At 42.0% G+C, this 18,006-nt stretch overlaps 1 protein-coding gene across 1 annotated transcript in view; it reads right to left on the minus strand.

Moving 5' to 3' along the window:
- LOC126162669 (juvenile hormone esterase-like) overlaps window positions 1–16,333 on the minus strand; it is an 83,164-nt gene extending 66,831 nt beyond the window's left edge. Inside the window, exon 1 of the mRNA XM_049919318.1 lies at window positions 16,118–16,333. Within this exon, the coding sequence (XP_049775275.1) occupies window positions 16,118–16,318 (201 nt within the window). The 5' untranslated portion in view covers window positions 16,319–16,333. The remainder of the gene's footprint in view (window positions 1–16,117) is intronic.
- Window positions 16,334–18,006: the final 1,673 nt, after the last annotated feature.

The raw sequence follows: 18,006 nt of genomic DNA on the forward strand, positions 1-18,006 counted from the left end.
GCCGTACACCACTGGTGATCGTCGAGGGGACACTGAATAGTGCACGGTACATCCAAACCGTCATCGAAGCCATCGTTCTACCATTCCTAGACCGGCAAGGGAACATGCTGTTCCAACAGGACAATGCACGTCCGCATGTATCCCGTGCCACCCAACGTGCTCTAGAAGGTGTAAGTCAACTACCCTGGCCAGCAAGATCTCCGGATCTGTCCCCCATTGAGCATGTTTGGGACTGGATGAAGCGTCGTCTCACGCGGTCTGCACGTCCAGCACGAACGCTGGTCCAACTGAGGCGCCAGGTGGAAATGGCATGGCAAGCCGTTCCACAGGACTACATCCAGCATCTCTACGATCGTCTCCATGGGAGAATAGCAGCCTGCATTGCTGCGAAAGGTGGATATACACTGTACTAGTGCCGACATTGTGCATGCTCTGTTGCCTGTGTCTATGTGCCTGTGTTTCTGTCAGTGTGATCATGTGATGTATCTGACCCCAGGAATGTGTCAATAAAGTTTCCCCTTCCTAGGACAATGAATTCACGGTGTTCTTATTTCAATTTCCAGGAGTGTAGATGTACTTTTCAATTAACTTCTGAAAAATTTGAGGAACTGAAAAAAGAGCTAAATTTTCGAGATTTTTTTCAAGATGGCGGTGGAAGCTACAATAAGATATCGGGGCAATCCCAGACTAATTATATTGGAGGCACGCTTTATTTATTAAAACAGTTTTCAGAACTCAACCAATTTTTCAAGTCTACTCCCAGAATCAGAAAACAGTTAGCTTACTATAACCGAGTATTCATTCACGTTTTCTCATCACTTCACCTAGCAGCAGAAAAATCTTCACTGGATCATTTCACTTTTGCTTTTCTGCTTGGTTCTCTCTTTGCCAATTTTTTCTGATTTTTTCAATGTTACACACGCCATTTTGGGTTCACTCATTTGTTATTTTCAATTATTCCAGCTCGCTGTATAGTTTCATTTTTATCTTTTTCACTATGATTTTAAACCAGGAGCTATAAAGTAGCACAAGATAGTGTCATTGATTACAAACATGCTCCTTCAAGTAAGCACAGTCCTCGTCATGATGTCAGTAGGCTTTACCAAAAGTGTCCTACAGAAGTGGCACGTTTTATGAACAGATGAGTACGTACACAACTCGTACCCAGTATATTTACGAGTAGTACAAATGATTTTGCAATGAAACATAGTTGTTGGAGATAGTCCATTGATGTTTATGGGACCTCCACTAGAAACTCTTCCTACATTTTATTCCTCAAGTTTGACATCTGAGGTGTTGTGATTCGTTGAATATTTGTAAATAATTGTACACTGATTAATATAACTTTGCGATTAACAGATTGCATCAACAGAGACAATGTTGCCAACGGGCAGCCAGTCGTTATTGTTATGGTCTTCAGTCCAGGGACTGGTTTTGATGCAGCTCTCCATGTTACTCTATCCTGTGCAAGCTTCTTCATCTCCCAGTACCTACTGCAACCTACATCCTTCTGAATCTGCTTAGTGTATTGATCTCTTGGTCTCTCTCTACGATTTTTACCCTCCACGCTGCCCTCCGATATGCTACTAAATTGGCGATCCCTTGATGTCTTAGAACATGTCCTACCAACCGATCCCTTCTTCTAGTCAAGTTGTGCCACAAGCTCCTCTTCTCCCCAATTCTATTCAATACCTCCTCATTAGTTATGTGATCTACCCATCTAATCTTCAGCATTCTTCTGTAGCACTACATTTCGAAAGCTTCTACTCTCTTCTTCTCTAAACTATTTATTGTCCATGTTTCACATTGATACATGGCTACACTCCATACAAATACTTTGAGAAAAGACTTCCTGTCGCTTAAATCTATACTTGGTGTTAATAAATTTCTCTTCTTCAGAAACACTTTTCTTGCCATTGCCAGTCTACATTTTATATCCTCTCTACTTCAACCATCAGCAGTTATTTTGCTCCCTAAATAGCATAACTCATCTACTGCTTTAAGTCTGTCATTTCCTAATCTAATTATTTATTATTACTTTATTACCAGGTCTGCGTCATTTACCAGTTATGACTGGACAGACTGCGCCAGGGTTACATATGTAAGATTTGGTTACAATTTTATGCAGCATAGAGAAAAGTATTCACAATAACAGCAGATATAACACATTAAAAAATATTATTTTGTCCATTCACTTTGGTCAATATTGAAAAATTCTCCAATAGAATATAATGAGTGTTCTTTCAAGTCCTGTGCAATTGTCCTTTTTGAACAGTCCTAGCGGCAGAGACTGCACTTCTCGGTCCAGTGTATTGAACATTTTTACGTGCACCGCTGGAAAACTGTCTTGCGTTCCAGTCAGTCAACAACTTGGTACTTCAGTGTTCCTCTTGTTGCAGGTGTCGTGATCATGCTGAAATCACCTTGTTTTTCCTTTACACTGCTGAGGCATAGAAATACAAAAAAATGGTTCAAATGGCTCTGAGCACTATGGGACTCAACATCTTAGGTCATAAGTCCCCTAGAACTTAGAACTACTTAAACCTAACTAACCTAAGGACATCACACACACCCATGCCCGAGGCAGGATTCGAACCTGCGACCGTAGCAGTCCCGCGGTTCCGGACTGCAGCGCCAGAACCGCTAGACCACCGCGGCCGGCGATAGAAATACATATTGGGTGAAAATTGTCATTATCTGTAACCTGGTAAATATAAGTTTGCAGTGCTCCTGCTTTTTACTTGGTGTAACGATCCTAACACCTGTTGTTTTGGGGGGGGGGGGGGGGAGGAGCATTAACACCTTCTTACAAGCTGCAGAGTGTCCCCATAACAGCAGACCATTATTAATATGGCTATGAAAGAGTGCATAATAAACTGTTAATAAGTACTGGTCAGTTAATGCACCTTTTAGTTTTCTTATCAGGTATATAACGCGAGAGAGCTTGGAACACACATACTCTGTGCGCTTGTTCATTGTCAGTTTGCTGTCTATCATGAAGCCTAGTACTTTGACAGCCTCCATGTTATCCTGGCAGCCGACGTTGCTGAGACTGCGTATCATGTATTGTTTTCTTCTTGATTCATTTTCTTTTCTTTAATGCTTTCAAAGAGTACATCTGTTGCCAACACAGCTTGTTCAGCCGTGCCGGCCGGGATGGACAAGCGGTTCTAGGCGCTACAGTCTGGACCGCACGTCCGCTACGGTCGCAGGTTCGAATCCTGTCTCGGGCATGGATGTGTGTGATGTCCTTAGGTTAGTTAGGTTTAAGTAGTTCTAAGTTCTGGGCGACTGCTGACCTCAGAAGTTAAGTCCTATAGTGCTCAGAGCCATTTCAACTATTTGTTCAGCCGTTTTCCCCTTGGCAAGGAGTGTGGTATCATCAGCAAACTGTAGAATGTCGTAGATACAACCTATATTATTGACATAGATAAGGAACAGGAAAGGTCCTATGACGGATCTCTGGGGCACACCACGCTCCAATTTTTGGTCTTGGGAGGCTGCTCCATGGACTGATACAATTTGTCTTTGGTTTGCAAGATAGGATTGAAGAGTATCTATGACCGCACCTTCAGTACCCTAACACTTGAGATTATTAATCAGTATCTTGTGTGACATCCAATCAAACGCTTTGCTCAGGTCGCAGAGTGTCAATGCCACACTATATCTTCAAACCCCTCCCATATCTTCGTGATTAAGTCCAGTACCGATGTAACTGTAGACTTTCCCTTGCGAAAACCATGCTGTGTGTCCTGGAAGAGTTTATTGTTTTCAAAGTAATTTTGTATCTGATGTTTCATTATGGACTTCATGACATTAGCAAGAATGGGTACCAGCATCATCTGATTTAAGTAGACTAGATTCCGTTATCCTCGTTTTGCTTTTGTTGATGTTCATCTTGTATCCTCCGTTGAAGACACTATCCATTCCGTTCAACTGCTCTTCCATGTCCTTTGCTATCTGACAGAATTACAATGTCCTCGACAAATCTCAGTTTTTATTTCTTCTCTCTGGATTTCAATTACTATTCCAAATTTTTCTTTTGTTTCCTTTACTGCTTGCTCAATATACAGACTGAACAACGTTGGGGATAGGCTACAACCCTGTCTCACTCCCTCCTCAACCTCTGCTTCCCTTTCATGCCCCTCGACTCTTGCAAGTGCCATCTGGTTTCTGTACAAATTGTAAATAGCCTTTCACTCCCTGTATTTTACCCCTGCCACCTTCAGAATTTCAAAGAGAGTGTTCCAGTCAACATTGTCAAAAGCTTTCTCTAAGTCTACAAATGCTAGAAACGTAGGTTTGCCTTTCCTTAAAATGTCTTCTAAGATAAGTCGTATGGTCATATTGCCTCACGTGTTCCAACATTTCTACGGAATCCAAACTGATCTCCCCTAAGGTCGGCTTGTACCAATTTTTCCGTTCGTCTGTAAAGAATTCGTGTCAGTATTTTGCAGCCGTGACTTACTAAACTGATAGTTCGGTAATTTTCACACCTGTCAACACCTGCTTTTTTGGGATTGGAATTATATTCTTCTTGGAGTCTGAGGGAATTTCGCCTGTCTCATATATCTTGCTCACTAGATGGTAGAGTTTTGTTAGACCTGACTCTCCCAAGGCTGTCAGTAGTTCTATTGGAATGTTGTCTACACCCGGGGCCTTGTTTCGACTTACGTGTTTCAGTGCTCTGTCAAATTCTTCACGCAGTATCATATCTCCCACTTCATCTTCATCTACGTCCTCTTCCATTTCCATAATAATCGCCCTTGTATAGAACCTGTGTATACTCCTTCCACCTTTCTGCTTTCCCTTCTTTGCTTAGAACTGTTTTTTTTATCTGAGCTATCACAATGAACATTTGGTGCTTGAGAAACAACTGTGATTGACTGGCGGCTGGACCGTACCATTGAGCTCGCCGAAACGTTAATAACAAAGTTATTTTAATCAGAGTAGACCTACACAAGATGTGTTAAAAAAAGTATCGAGAATTTTGTAATTTCGCTCGTTGCATCTGTACAGTTTACGCGATTTTTCGTTGTTGTGTTGCTAATCATATCTGAATCATATCAGTGCACTGGTTGCCATACTGGATGTTCATAGTTGAGTAACGAACGATGGAGCTCGAGTTAAGGCTTGTTTTGCACACCTTCGTCGTTTTCTCTGCCAGCCAATGAGCGTTCAGTTGTGTTCTGAGCGCTGTGCTGTGAATGTTGTATGCAATACGAGCATTATACAGGGTGTTTCAGAAGTGATGGTCAATATTCAGGGATATGGCAAGAATAATCATTCGAAACAAAAAAGTCAAGTAAACACGGGCTCCAAAACGCATGCCTTAAGAGCTATGAGCAGTTCTTGAGCTTCGATACTGTGAAACAAATCTCTTCTACTGCGAGCTCCTTGCTTTCCATTTTTTGGGAAGTGGTAGACTGGACCAAAACAAGAAAAAATGTTGAGTAAAGATGTGCTCAAAATGAAAACCTTAGAAGTTATGAGCACATGTTCATTACAAGAGTTGTGTTTCAAAGTAGCGAAGATGAATAAGTGCTGACAGCTCTTAAGGTACGTATTTTAGAGAACGTGTTTACTGGACATCCTTTTCATGGTTTGGCCCCTACTACCACTTCCCAAAATATGGAAAGCAAAGAGCGTGCAGTAGATGAGATTTGTTTCACAGTACCGAAGATAAAGAATTGCTCATAGCTCTTAAGGTGTCCGTTTTAGAGCCCTGTTTACTTGACTTTTTTGTTTCGAATGGTCATTCATGTCATATCCCTGAATATTGACCATCGCTTCTGAAACACCCTGTACTTGATCATAGCGAGTTATATTGTGCATTTTTGTTCCATTTGTTGCGAGTTGTCATGGCTGATGATGATCGTAAGCTACATATTTTACACAAGCAAGCAAGAGACATAATTTGCGGGATACATGCTTTCAGCAAGCGCAAAACATGTGTATGTGCGTACTGCAACTGCCGCTCGGGACTGGCAACAATGCAATCCCCGTCCTTATCCCGACCTGCGCGAACTGCCATCGTTCGTTGATCGTGGATCCGGCGCCAGTTGTCAAGAAAGGTTACATGTGTTTCCTTAAGCGTGGCGAGTACTGATTTGTTTTAAAAATGGTTACGCGATACCTAGACTCGAACTTAGGACCTTTGCCTTTCGTGGGCAAGTGCTCTACCATCTGAGCTACCCAAGCACGACTCACGACCCTACCTCACAGCTTCACTTCCGCCAGTACCTCATCACCTACCTTCCAAACTTCACAGAAGCTCTCTTGCAGACCTTGCAGAACTACCGCTCCCGGAAGAAAGGACTTGGCGGAGACATGGCTTAGCCACAGCCTGGGGGATGTTTCCAGAATGATATTTTCACTCTGCAGCGCAGTGTGCGTGCCCTGATATGAAACTTCCTGGCAGATTAAAACTGTGTGGCGGACCGAGGCTCGAACTCGGGACCTTTGTCTTCTACAATTTTCGTGTTCCAAGATCGCCAAGGAAAGCTTTTGAGAACTACAAGGTGTGTTCAAAAAAATTCTTGAATGTTGAAATTTTGGTAATAATTTTATTTATTCGTCTACGTTAATGTTATCTCCTTCAAAGTAGCCCTCATTAGATGTTATGCACTTACGCCAGCAATCCCTGAAGCACTTCTGGAACTCGATCTTTGGGATAGCACTTACGTTTTTCAATTCAATTAATCTTATCTAACCTTGTAAACCGACCGCGCTTTAAGGTTCTCTTTATTTTTGGAGACAGAAAGTCACACAGAACCATATCCGGTGAATATGGACGCTCGGGCATTATTACAACTAGTATAGGCGTCGCTATGAGACAAAACCCTTAACATTTTGCGCAAAAGATGATACCTCCCTGAAACCGCATGTTTTTGGCCGAAAGATGGTGGTAACTTTATGGCAGGCACCTTTTTGCAAAATGTTGGCAGCTTTTTGGCGCAAAAGTGGCGATTTTTTGGCGGGCACTTTTTTTGAAAAATTTCGTACTTTTAGGCGGTCGGCTTTAGGCCACTTGTTGGCGACTTTTTGGTGCTTGCTTTTCCTGCAACGACATTTTGGCAGACGTTCTTTAGCGAGCGCATTTTGGCAGCGCATTTTCGATGCCATTTATACCCGCCGCCGGTCAGTAGCAGCAAGTGGCGAGCTATATATGAAAATTGAATTGCATAATTGAAATATTTTCTGTATCTGTGTATATAATAAAATGCCTGCGAAAGGAAATGACTCGAATAATTATAGTATGCAAGAACTAAAAGATGAACCGAAAAAATGGTTTTAAAAGGTTATTCAAAGATGAAAAAACAGCAACTTATTGACCTTATTAATAATGCTCAAGTGAATGAAAAACAACAGGAAGAAGAAGAACCTACTCACCTCCTGACTGAACAACAGCAACTTATTCAGGTGATTAATGAAACTATCGTTAAATCTCCTTCCCACACGATTTTTCTATAATCTTTTTAAAAAAAGCCGCCCAGCATTTTCAGCGAGTAAAGTACTTAATTTTCTTTTCTTTGCAACTTTCCGTTGTTAATGAAATTTCCCTCGAATCTTGTGTCATCGTGCAGAGAACGCGTTACGTGATACAAAACGTTAAGAAACGCCTGGATGCTCTAGCCTTTACATAATGTGCCCTCTTTTCTTGGCAATTACTACACTCGATAGCTGACTTGGAAAATTGTCAACTAGTTTTACATTCGATTTGCCTTCATAGGCTGTGTAATCTGAGCAGTCTTCAAGTGCCGCATTAAATGTCATCATTACCAAACCAGCCATCACCAACTTTGACGTCTATTTCTACATCTTTGTATGGGAAGTTCAAATTATTTTTAGTCGTCTCGTTTACTGGAAAAGACTGGCACCGGTAACTTTCTATTTTGGTCATCTTTACTAAACGGGAAAAATTTTTATAGGACCATTTACAGAAGCACAGTTACATTCGCACCACCAAAATCTATCACAGAATCGTTTTCATCCGTTATAGTGATCTGCAGATTTTGAACTTTATCGTGAACTGGGAAAATAGCGGATAGCTTGGTTCATATATAATAGGAATGCCAAACTGCAAATGATCAGCTAGTTCAAACAACTTTGGCTTAAATGAAGCGATAATCTTCGTTTCTCTATGAAAAGTATCAGAGTCCTTTACAAAGATGCCGTCTGCTAAATTAAAATGGACTTTGATGCTGTCGTAAGGAGTGATTTTCAGCAGCTATGCTGCGACAGCCTTTACTGCTGCGAGCTTCACAGTTTGATTCTCCAGAAACCGCCCAATACTGTGCTCTCTACCGAAATACAGCTTATTGCGTGTGCTCTGAATTTCGACTCTGTTGAGCGTACTATTTGGCTTAATCTTTAACTTATCTAGACTGTACTGGCCCTTGGGAATAGTCAACGTGTTAGAGACACCGTCTTTCTCAAAGTGCAGTCTGTTGTCTTCACATGTAATATTTGGAGTTAAAAATGTGGAGTAAAAACCAACCACTCTCACTTTTGTAAACGCATTTCGTATAGGTACATTCAGCCTTTTTTCTAAAGGCGAAGACTTACCACTGAGTTCAAAAATTCTGTTCATTTATTATTATAATAAATGACGACTGATTGGGAGCCAAAAATCAGAGTTCGTGAACAGAAATTGAAAAAGAAACATGGTTAACTTCTACCTAATTCTCTTCGATGTACAATAATAGGCCCAAGTGCCTGTGGGAAAACAACGCCAATGACTGACAATTATATCTTAGCGCCGGGATGGTTGAACTGGAAAAAAATTAACCACCTGTATGTTTACTCTAGAAGTTTAGATCAGCCGAAATATCAAGAATTTATAAAAGCGTGTGAAAAATGGAAGATAAACACAAAGAAAAAATTACAACTATTATCAGCAACACTGATGAAATTATTCCACTAGTTGAATGTGAAGGTAACTACCAGTAAGATCTTGTTTTCGACGACTTCATTCTTGAAATTCAAGGTATAGTCAGGGAACGCCTTACCAGAGGACGACATAAGAACGTTGACTGCTTCTACACTCCTGGAAATTGAAATAAGAACACCGTGAATTCATTGTCCCAGGAAGGGGAAACTTTATTGACACATTCCTGGGGTCAGATACATCACATGATCACACTGACAGAACCACAGGCACATAGACGCAGGCAACAGAGCATGCACAATGTCGGCACTAGTACAGTGTATATCCACCTTTCGCAGCAATGCAGGCTGCTATTCTCCCATGGAGACGATCGTAGAGATGCTGGATGTAGTCCTGTGGAACGGCTTGCCATGCCATTTCCACCTGGCGCCTCAGTTGGACCAGCGTTCGTGCTGGACGTGCAGACCGCGTGAGACGACGCTTCATCCAGTCCCAAACATGCTCAATTGGGGACAGATACGGAGATCTTGCTGGCCAGGGTAGTTGACTTACACCTTCTAGAGCACGTTGGGTGGCACGGGATACATGCGGACGTGCATTGTCCTGTTGGAACAGCAAGTTCCCTTGCCGGTCTAGGAATGGTAGAGCGATGGGTTCGATGACGGTTTGGATGTACCGTGCACTATTCAGTGTCCCCTCGACGATCACCAGTGGTGTACGGACAGTGTAGGAGATCGCTCCCCACACCATGATGCCGGGTGTTGGCCCTGTGTGCCTCGGTCGTATGCAGTCCTGATTGTGGCGCTCACCTGCACGGCGCCAAACACGCATACGACCATCATTGGCACCAAGGCAGAAGCGACTCTCATCGCTGAAGACGACACGTCTCCATTCGTCCCTCCATTCACGCCTGTCGCGACACCACTGGAGGCGGGCTGCACGATGTTGGGGCGTGAGCGGAAGACGGCCTAACGGTGTGCGGGACCGTAGCCCAGCTTCATGGAGACGGTTGCGAATGGTCCTCGCCGATACCCCAGGAGCAACAGTGTCCCTAATTTGCTGGGAAGTGGCGGTGCGGTCCCCTACGGCACTGCGTAGGATCCTACGGTCTTGGCGTGCATCCGTGCGTCGCTGCGGTCCGGTCCCAGGTCGACGGGCACGTGCACCTTCCGCCGAGCACTGGCGACAACATCGATGTACTGTGGAGACCTCACGCCCCACGTGTTGAGCAATTCGGCAGTACGTCCACCCGGCCTCCCGCATGCCCACTATACGCCCTCGCTCAAAGTCCGTCAACTGCACATACGGTTCACGTCCACGCTGTCGCGGCATGCTACCAGTGTTAAAGACTGCGATGGAGCTCCGTATGCCACGGCAAACTGGCTGACACTGACGGCGGCGGTGCACAAATGCTGCGCAGCTAGCGCCATTCGACGGCCAACACCGCGGTTCCTGGTGTGTCCGCTGTGCCGTGCGTGTGATCATTGCTTGTACAGCCCTCTCGCAGTGTCCGGAGCAAGTATGGTGGGTCTGACACACCGGTGTCAATGTGTTCTTTTTTCCATTTCCAGGAGTGTATTTAGCACAAACGTACTCAAAAATTCTCAAGCAGTTGGTGAGAGATAACCTCAATTTTCTGAAAATTTTTAGGCAAGGTGCCACAGATTTAAAGCACATCTACGACGAATTTGTGGGTGGAGATTTGAAGTGGAACGACTTTAGAGAAATTCGCAGTAAATCTTGAAACGAGGATTTTGGCCTTATAACTATGGCGAAGCGAATTCAGGTAAAGACAGAGATAAAATTAAAACGTTTATCAGATTTTCATGGAAGCAAACATGTCGCCACTATTTTGCGGGTCTCGCTTACCTGTCGTATCGACGGGTGGATGGTACATTGCAAAAAGATGATTATTTCACGCATAATGTGTAGATGTGATGATGACCAAATTTCGAGAACACGTCTATCACAGTCAACAAATACCGCATATTTTTATTGATTTTGGTCATGTTCTTTAGGTTACCAGAATCCATTTCAACCAAGTCAGCTAGCTACAAATCGCCTGTACCAAATGCTGTGACTCCTTTCGTTGGGAAGTTTTTCTCACCGATTTGTGCAACACGTTCACAATTTCTTTGCGAATATTCACAGTCGACCACTTCACCATTTTTTTTTTTTTACCAACTTGCTCTTCTTATCCGTAAGGCAATTGCCCTCGATTCTGGTTCGACAATTTTTTCTAGTAACTGCCTGAGGGTGAACTGTAGCTGTAAATCTTTTGCACTTCAAGCACCAAATATGCTTCTCGTCGTTCATTTATTTTACCTAATGAATTATTTATCTCTTTATTATGATGCGCCATGATTCCGCTTTGTTTGTCGAATTCAGCTTTACTCACATAATCACCGAAAAATTTCTCTAAGTCCTTTTTGCTGTAGTATTCGCTGAGGTCGGTTTTGCTCACATAATTATTAAATAGTGTGAGAATACTTGTGTATTCGGGCTTGGTAACAAGATTATTTAATTGATTTTCTACTAGATATTTTTTGGTAACTATATCATGGTCATCTATAGGCTCTTTTACATCTACTAATCTCCTGTCCTTGAAGACAATATAACCTTTCGTTATTTCAAAAACGCTATTGAATTCCTTTAGAAATTGTATTCTCTCACCTTCCAAGTTAGCTTTACCAGCAGTCGATTCTAGTTGCTTAGCTAATTCTCCCAAGTCATCTTTACTAGCTAATTCTTCCAAGTCAGCATTACTAGCAGTTGAATCTAGGTGCTTTACTAATTCTCCTTGCTTTATCTTGTTCCCAAATATACCCATTTATTATATCGAGAACTAGCTGACCCGACGAACTCTGTTCCGCCTTAATGGCAATAAATAATCAGATTTTGGATGTTAAGCTCAATTTTGTATTAGGAAATAAGCATAAAAAATTAAGTATTTTGATGATTCTTTATTCTTTATGTTTTTTGGTGCATAGCTTCCACTCTTCAATTACGTACCTTCTGATGCAGACATTTTTTGTTTTATTATCAGGCGCAAGAACAAACAACGAATACGGTCTTCCGACCTGTGAACATGCCACATATAAACTACTTTCCCACTAAGGCAGCACAATCCGTGCGTTTCTCCGGAGAACTTCAATGCGCCATAACACTCGCAAACAACGGCCTTCGGCCTAATGCAAACACAAGGATGCAACCAGTAATCAGTGCTGCAATCGTATCTAAACGCTGCTCGATTCAAGTCATCACGTGATAAATCCCTTCTTGTGCTTCGAAAATTATCTACATGTTGATCTCTGTTGTTCGATCGACGATTTCGTATTGCCAACCGAGCCGTTTCACGGGCTGCCTCACTTTGCTCTTGTGATTGAGAAGCACGAAGTCGAGCCATACTAACGCGGCGCTCTTCACGGACAATTTGTTGTTCTTCTTCAGTCCTCTCATTCGCAATGTTTTGTATCCTTCTTGCATTACGGCTTTGTCGAGAAATGTTCGATCGTCTTGGTCGTGGCATTGTTAATAATGATTCAAAGAAAACACAAATTATTTCTTTAAATTTTTAATTAATGATATATAATGATACTTAACCATAGACGTTTAGCTGTCATTTGCGTTTTGTTATTCCATGACAGATGCGTTTTGTTATACCACATTTTAAAGTGACGTTTAGCTGACATTTGCGTTTTGTTATTCCATGCCAGATGCGTTTTTGTTATACCACGTTTTATAGCGGTCGAGCGGGATAAAAGGTATCCTATGCGCGTCACCTGGTTCTAAGCTACCTCTCCACCAATTTTCAGCCAAATCGGTCCAGCCGTTCTTGAGTTATAAATAGTGTAACTAACACGACTTTCTTTTATATATATATATGTATATAGATTTTAACAAACGACCATCCATCCGTAAATAGCTTCAAGAGTAGCAAACATAGGTGGCCACATACACACTGATCGAAATTTTGAACGCTCTCTGCGTTGTAAAACAAGTTATCTCGGCCTAGGTAGTTCACTAATGCTTGTGGGATATCGCCAACGAACGAGTCAAACACAAATTTTTCACCGACATTTTTGAAATAGCATATCCAGTGAGTGCCTACGTTAACAGACGTGTCTAGGTTAGCAATTCCTGCTTCGACTTTTGCTGCTTTTTGCGGTAGTTCATCGACCATAAAGACGCCTCTAAAATTTACTATTTTCAGTTGCTTTACTAATTTTTCTATATCAAAGTTGGTAAGCGGATGGCTATACTCTTGCATCATTTCTTCGACTTGTTTTTTTTTTAAGGCTTGATTTCATAGGCAAACTTGACCCTGCTATTCTTTTCTCCATTTCTAGGTTATGTCTCTTCTGTTTTGCCAACTCAGCACCTACCTCCTGTTTTTTACGGACAGCGCTCGTAATTGCTGCAGCACCACCAGCCAACGATCCAATTGCGCCCAATGCAGCTAGAATCAGCGGCAGGAATCCGCCTGCATGTTTACCTTCTTTTTTTGCTGTAAGATAATCAAGTAATTTTTTCACAACAGAAATAGATAAAGTTAGGAGTAAACTGCCACCTTTTTTTAACTTTACTGGCTTTCTGTTTCATCTGTTTTTCAGTAAGAAAATTATCAAGAAAGCCATGACTTTTCAGTTCGTCGTTGAAGAGCTTTAGCTTAATAGCTTTGGCTTTTGGCTTGGCTTAAAATCAATACTAAATCCTTTCATTTATTAACAGGAGAAAAAAATTATAATGTCCACCCATTACCGTCTACTAAATTTTTGTTTTCCATACATTAGTAGCAGTAGAATCTAATCTTTCGCCTACCGATGCATCTTCGCTTAAAATTCTCTCTTTTCCTGCCTTCTGCAATTCTTTATCTGCTTTATGCCTATTTTCCAGATCTTTATGGTCTCTGTATGCAGTTTCATGTATCTTGCAAGCTTCATCTAAATGATTAATTCCTACATCTCCACCCGCTAATCTGTCATCTAATTTTGTCCCTGGACCGCAAAATCGCAAGCCTAGAAGATGCATTTCGAACAGTGACTTGTTAATTAGCGTATTGACTAGGACTTTACCATGCTTTTCTGACTTCCAGAACGTGTGAGGGAGATTATTCAGAAATCTATTCAGGTACGGAATTCCCTTTGGATTTACTATTAAAAACAGTCTTGCTCACGATTTATTTATTAAGGTGACCGGTTTCGACCACTACTGTGGTCATCTTCAGACCTACAAGTCGTATACAATGCTTTAACTAGAGGGCTTCATACATTAAAGAAAATACATAAAGTTATAAAGCTATAAAACGATGAATTACCATTGAGTAGGAACCTCTTTCTGCTGGAGAATCACTACTGGAGAAACCAGTGCACGTCTTACTATATATAATGGAGGCTCCGCCCACTTCTGACGGCATGATGTCATTACTAACCAATTAGTTATAAGTCGAATAACAATGTAAAATTTCTTAGTTAAAAGAACATTGTCAAGAAATAAAATAAACACACACTAAACTTAGCTGTTTTAAGTTTAGCTAAATTTGTGATAGTTTACAGTAGCTTCTATTTTAAATTGTTTTTAACCGTAACTGTTTTTTGATAATTCACTTACTGATTATTGGTGTGTTGTAGAGTAACAGTGTAGCAGATAGGCAATCAGATACAGTACTGGCACGATTTTCTCAATCGCAACGCTTTTAAGTTTCAATCGAATATTTGTTCCTAGGTACATGATCAGGAATAATTTTTGTAATCTCAGAAAAAGACTGTGGCACATAAAAAGTAAATGCAGTCATTTATAATGGAATAGGAACGTACGTTAAGCTGCTGTTGCAGGGCTGGCAAGAGGCATAAGTCTGAAAAGTAACCAAGGTAGAACAGTCTCATCTACATTCAAAAATGTAGCAGCTAGTGTAGATGCAGTTGACAGAGTGCTCAGGTCACACCGGTATACAAAGCAGGGTGGCAGAAGTGATCCACAGAACTACCGTCCAATATCTTAGACATCCATTAGTTGTAGAATCTAAGAGTATAGTTCTGTTCTGAGCTCAGACGGAATGAAGTATCTACAACCAAATGACCTCCTTCGTGGAAACCATCTGCATTCCGACAACATCGGTCATGTGAAACTCAGATCGTGCTTTTGTCAATAACATCCTGAAAGCCATAGATCAAAGCAGTCAGGTAGATGCAGTTTTTCCCGATTTCCGAAAATCATTTGACTCAGTACCATATCTACGGTTATTATCGTATGGAGCATCAAGCGAAGTTTGCGACTGGACTGAGATTATTTATATAGAGAGGACGCAGCATGTTATCTTGGATGGGGAGACATTGACAGTGGTAGAAGTAAATTCGGGTGTGATCCAGGGAAATGTGTTGGGACCTTCGCTGTTCATGTCGTTTATTAATGACCTACAGACGATAGTAATCCAGACTTTGCACGGATGATGTATCTGTAATGAAGTACTGTCTGACGAAAGCTACACAAAAATTCAGTTCCATCTTGGTAAAATTTGGAAGTGGTGGAAAGGTTGGCAACTTGCTTGAAATGCTCAAAAAATGTAAAACTGTGTCTTCGCAAAACGAAAAAATGTAGTATCGTATGACTACAATACCTAAGAATCACAGTTAGAACCGGACAACTCATTCAAATACCTGGATGTAACACTTGTAGGGATATGAAGTGGAACGATCATATAGGCTCATTTAAGCAGGTAGCAAACTTTGGTTTATTTGAAGAATATTAACGAAATGGAATTAGTCTACAAAGGAAACTGCTTACGAAACACTAGTGCGACCCATTCCAGGATATTGCTCAAGCGTTTGGGACCCGTACCCAATAGGACCAACTGGGGATAATGATCGTTACAGAGAAAGGCAGCACAATTGGTCACAGTTTGTTTGACCCACGGATAATGTCACGTAAGAGCTGAAAGAACTGAACTGACATATTCTTGAAGGCAGATGCAAACTTTTCCTTGAAAGTCTACCTAGAAAATTTCTAGAACCAACTTTAAGTGATTAATCTAGGAATATACTTCAAACTCCTATGCATCGCTCCCATAGAACTCGCGAAGACAATATTATACTAACGGCAGCGCGCACAGAGATGTTTAACCAGTCACTCTTTCCGCGCACCGTACGTGTATAGACTGCGAAGAAGTATCCTCTGCCTCTACCACGTCACAGGGGTTTGCAGAGTATGACTGAAGATATACATACATACCTTGAAGCGCAAGTCAGCAACAGGCGCCTTAGCGTAGCGTATTCCACGGAAGGCTGAGAAGTTTTTGCCGTCGAGCGTCGTCAGCGTCGAACCCAGAACTCGGCCCAGCGGTGTGGAGGCGATCGGCCGATTGCCACACGTCGCCAGACAAGTCAGAGGTGCTAACATCACAATGACTAGCGGCTGCCACGAGGCGAACATTGCGGTTCTGTGATGCGCCATAGCAAGTCTGCAACATCCGGTACTGGCGTTTGGTTTTAAGTAGTGGAGGGCGACCTTGCCAGGGGACTTCCCGTCTTCTTCCTATCACTTGCCTGTGTCCCGCCCACTGTCACACTACACGAAATAGTTCGTGACTAATGAGCAGACGGAGGATATAGGTCTACCCTTTGTAAAAGTCATTTATGACGTTGTCTGTATCACAACTGCTCCGTTGTCACCATGTACAACAAGCACTGCTGATAAATGGTTGTCTTTCGTAAATATACAGTTTGAGCTTACCTTTATCACACATATGGTGTCTGGAACGCGTAAAACAATAAGAAAACAGATTCCTAGAAGTAATCACTTTGAATTACTACCTCTTATCTTTGCTGGCTATTAACCAAATGTACTCATGATTACACACACATACGCACATACACCTGTCCAGAGGAAAAGCGGAATGAGACAGAGAAGTGTACTACCTGTTTGCCTGTCTGTGAATGATGTAGACTCATTCATTACAGTGCAGGTTCAGCAAACCTGAACCTTTTGCCCTATCATTTCACCTTATTTCATCTTCAATGATTTTCTCGACGAGCGACCCATTCATTTCATTTCATTTAGCTGATATAATATACGACAGACCTTCAAAAGGTAAGTTACACGTTATCATACCACGTCAAGTAACTTTTATTGAATGCTCCATTACAGTTCAAACTGATACGTAAACATGACACTGTGGTTCAACAGTCAGCAAGTCTCCATAAATGACTGTCGCAGCATTCTACCAGTCGTTCTGTTCCTCGACGATAGAAAACTGCTTCTTCGTCATCAAGCTATTTGATAACCGCTATGTGAACGTCCTCATAGATGGCAAAGTTCTTCCATCCCCCACCCCCACTCCCCCCTTTCCTTTGCCTGTCGAAAATATGGAAACAGCATGGTGCAAGATATGGGCTGTATGGCGGACGCTTCCAGACATCTCATCGGAAACACTGATGTAAAGCTTGAAAGCTTGCACTGAGCGCGCGGTACGTGGCGTTGCATTGTTGTGCAAAAGATTTTCCACGCCTCTTGCTCTTTAGGGCGTTGCCCAGAGATGTCAGTGTTGCACAGCACGAATCGTCATTAACGGCTGTACCCTTTGCTATAAATTCTTACAGTGCAGGTTCGGCAAACCTGAACGGTTTGTCCTGAAATCATTTCACCTCATTTCATCTGCAATCATTTTCTCGACGACCGACCCATTCATTTCATTTCATGTAGCTGATATATTATACGAGAGACCTTCAGAAGTTAAGTTACACGTTATCATACCAGGTCAAGTAACTTTTATTGAATGTTGAATTACAGTTCAAAGGGATATGTACACATGACACTATGATTCAACAGTCAACAAGTCTCCATAAATGACGATCGCAGCATTCTACCAATCGTTCATTTCCTCAACAATAGAAAACTGCTTCTTGGGCACCAAGCTATTCGATAACCGCTATGTGAACGTCCTCTTAGATGGCAAATCTCTTCCACCCCCCCCCCCATCCCCCCCCTTTTCCTTCAGCGTTTCGAAAAGATGGAAACAGCATGGTGCAAGATATGTGCTGTGCGGCGGACGCATCTAAACATCTCATCGGAAACATTGAAGCAAAATTGAAAGCTTGCACTGTGCGCGCGGTACGGGATGT

Source organism: Schistocerca cancellata, chromosome 2 (genome assembly GCF_023864275.1).
Source record: "Schistocerca cancellata isolate TAMUIC-IGC-003103 chromosome 2, iqSchCanc2.1, whole genome shotgun sequence".
NCBI lineage: Eukaryota > Metazoa > Arthropoda > Insecta > Orthoptera > Acrididae > Schistocerca > Schistocerca cancellata.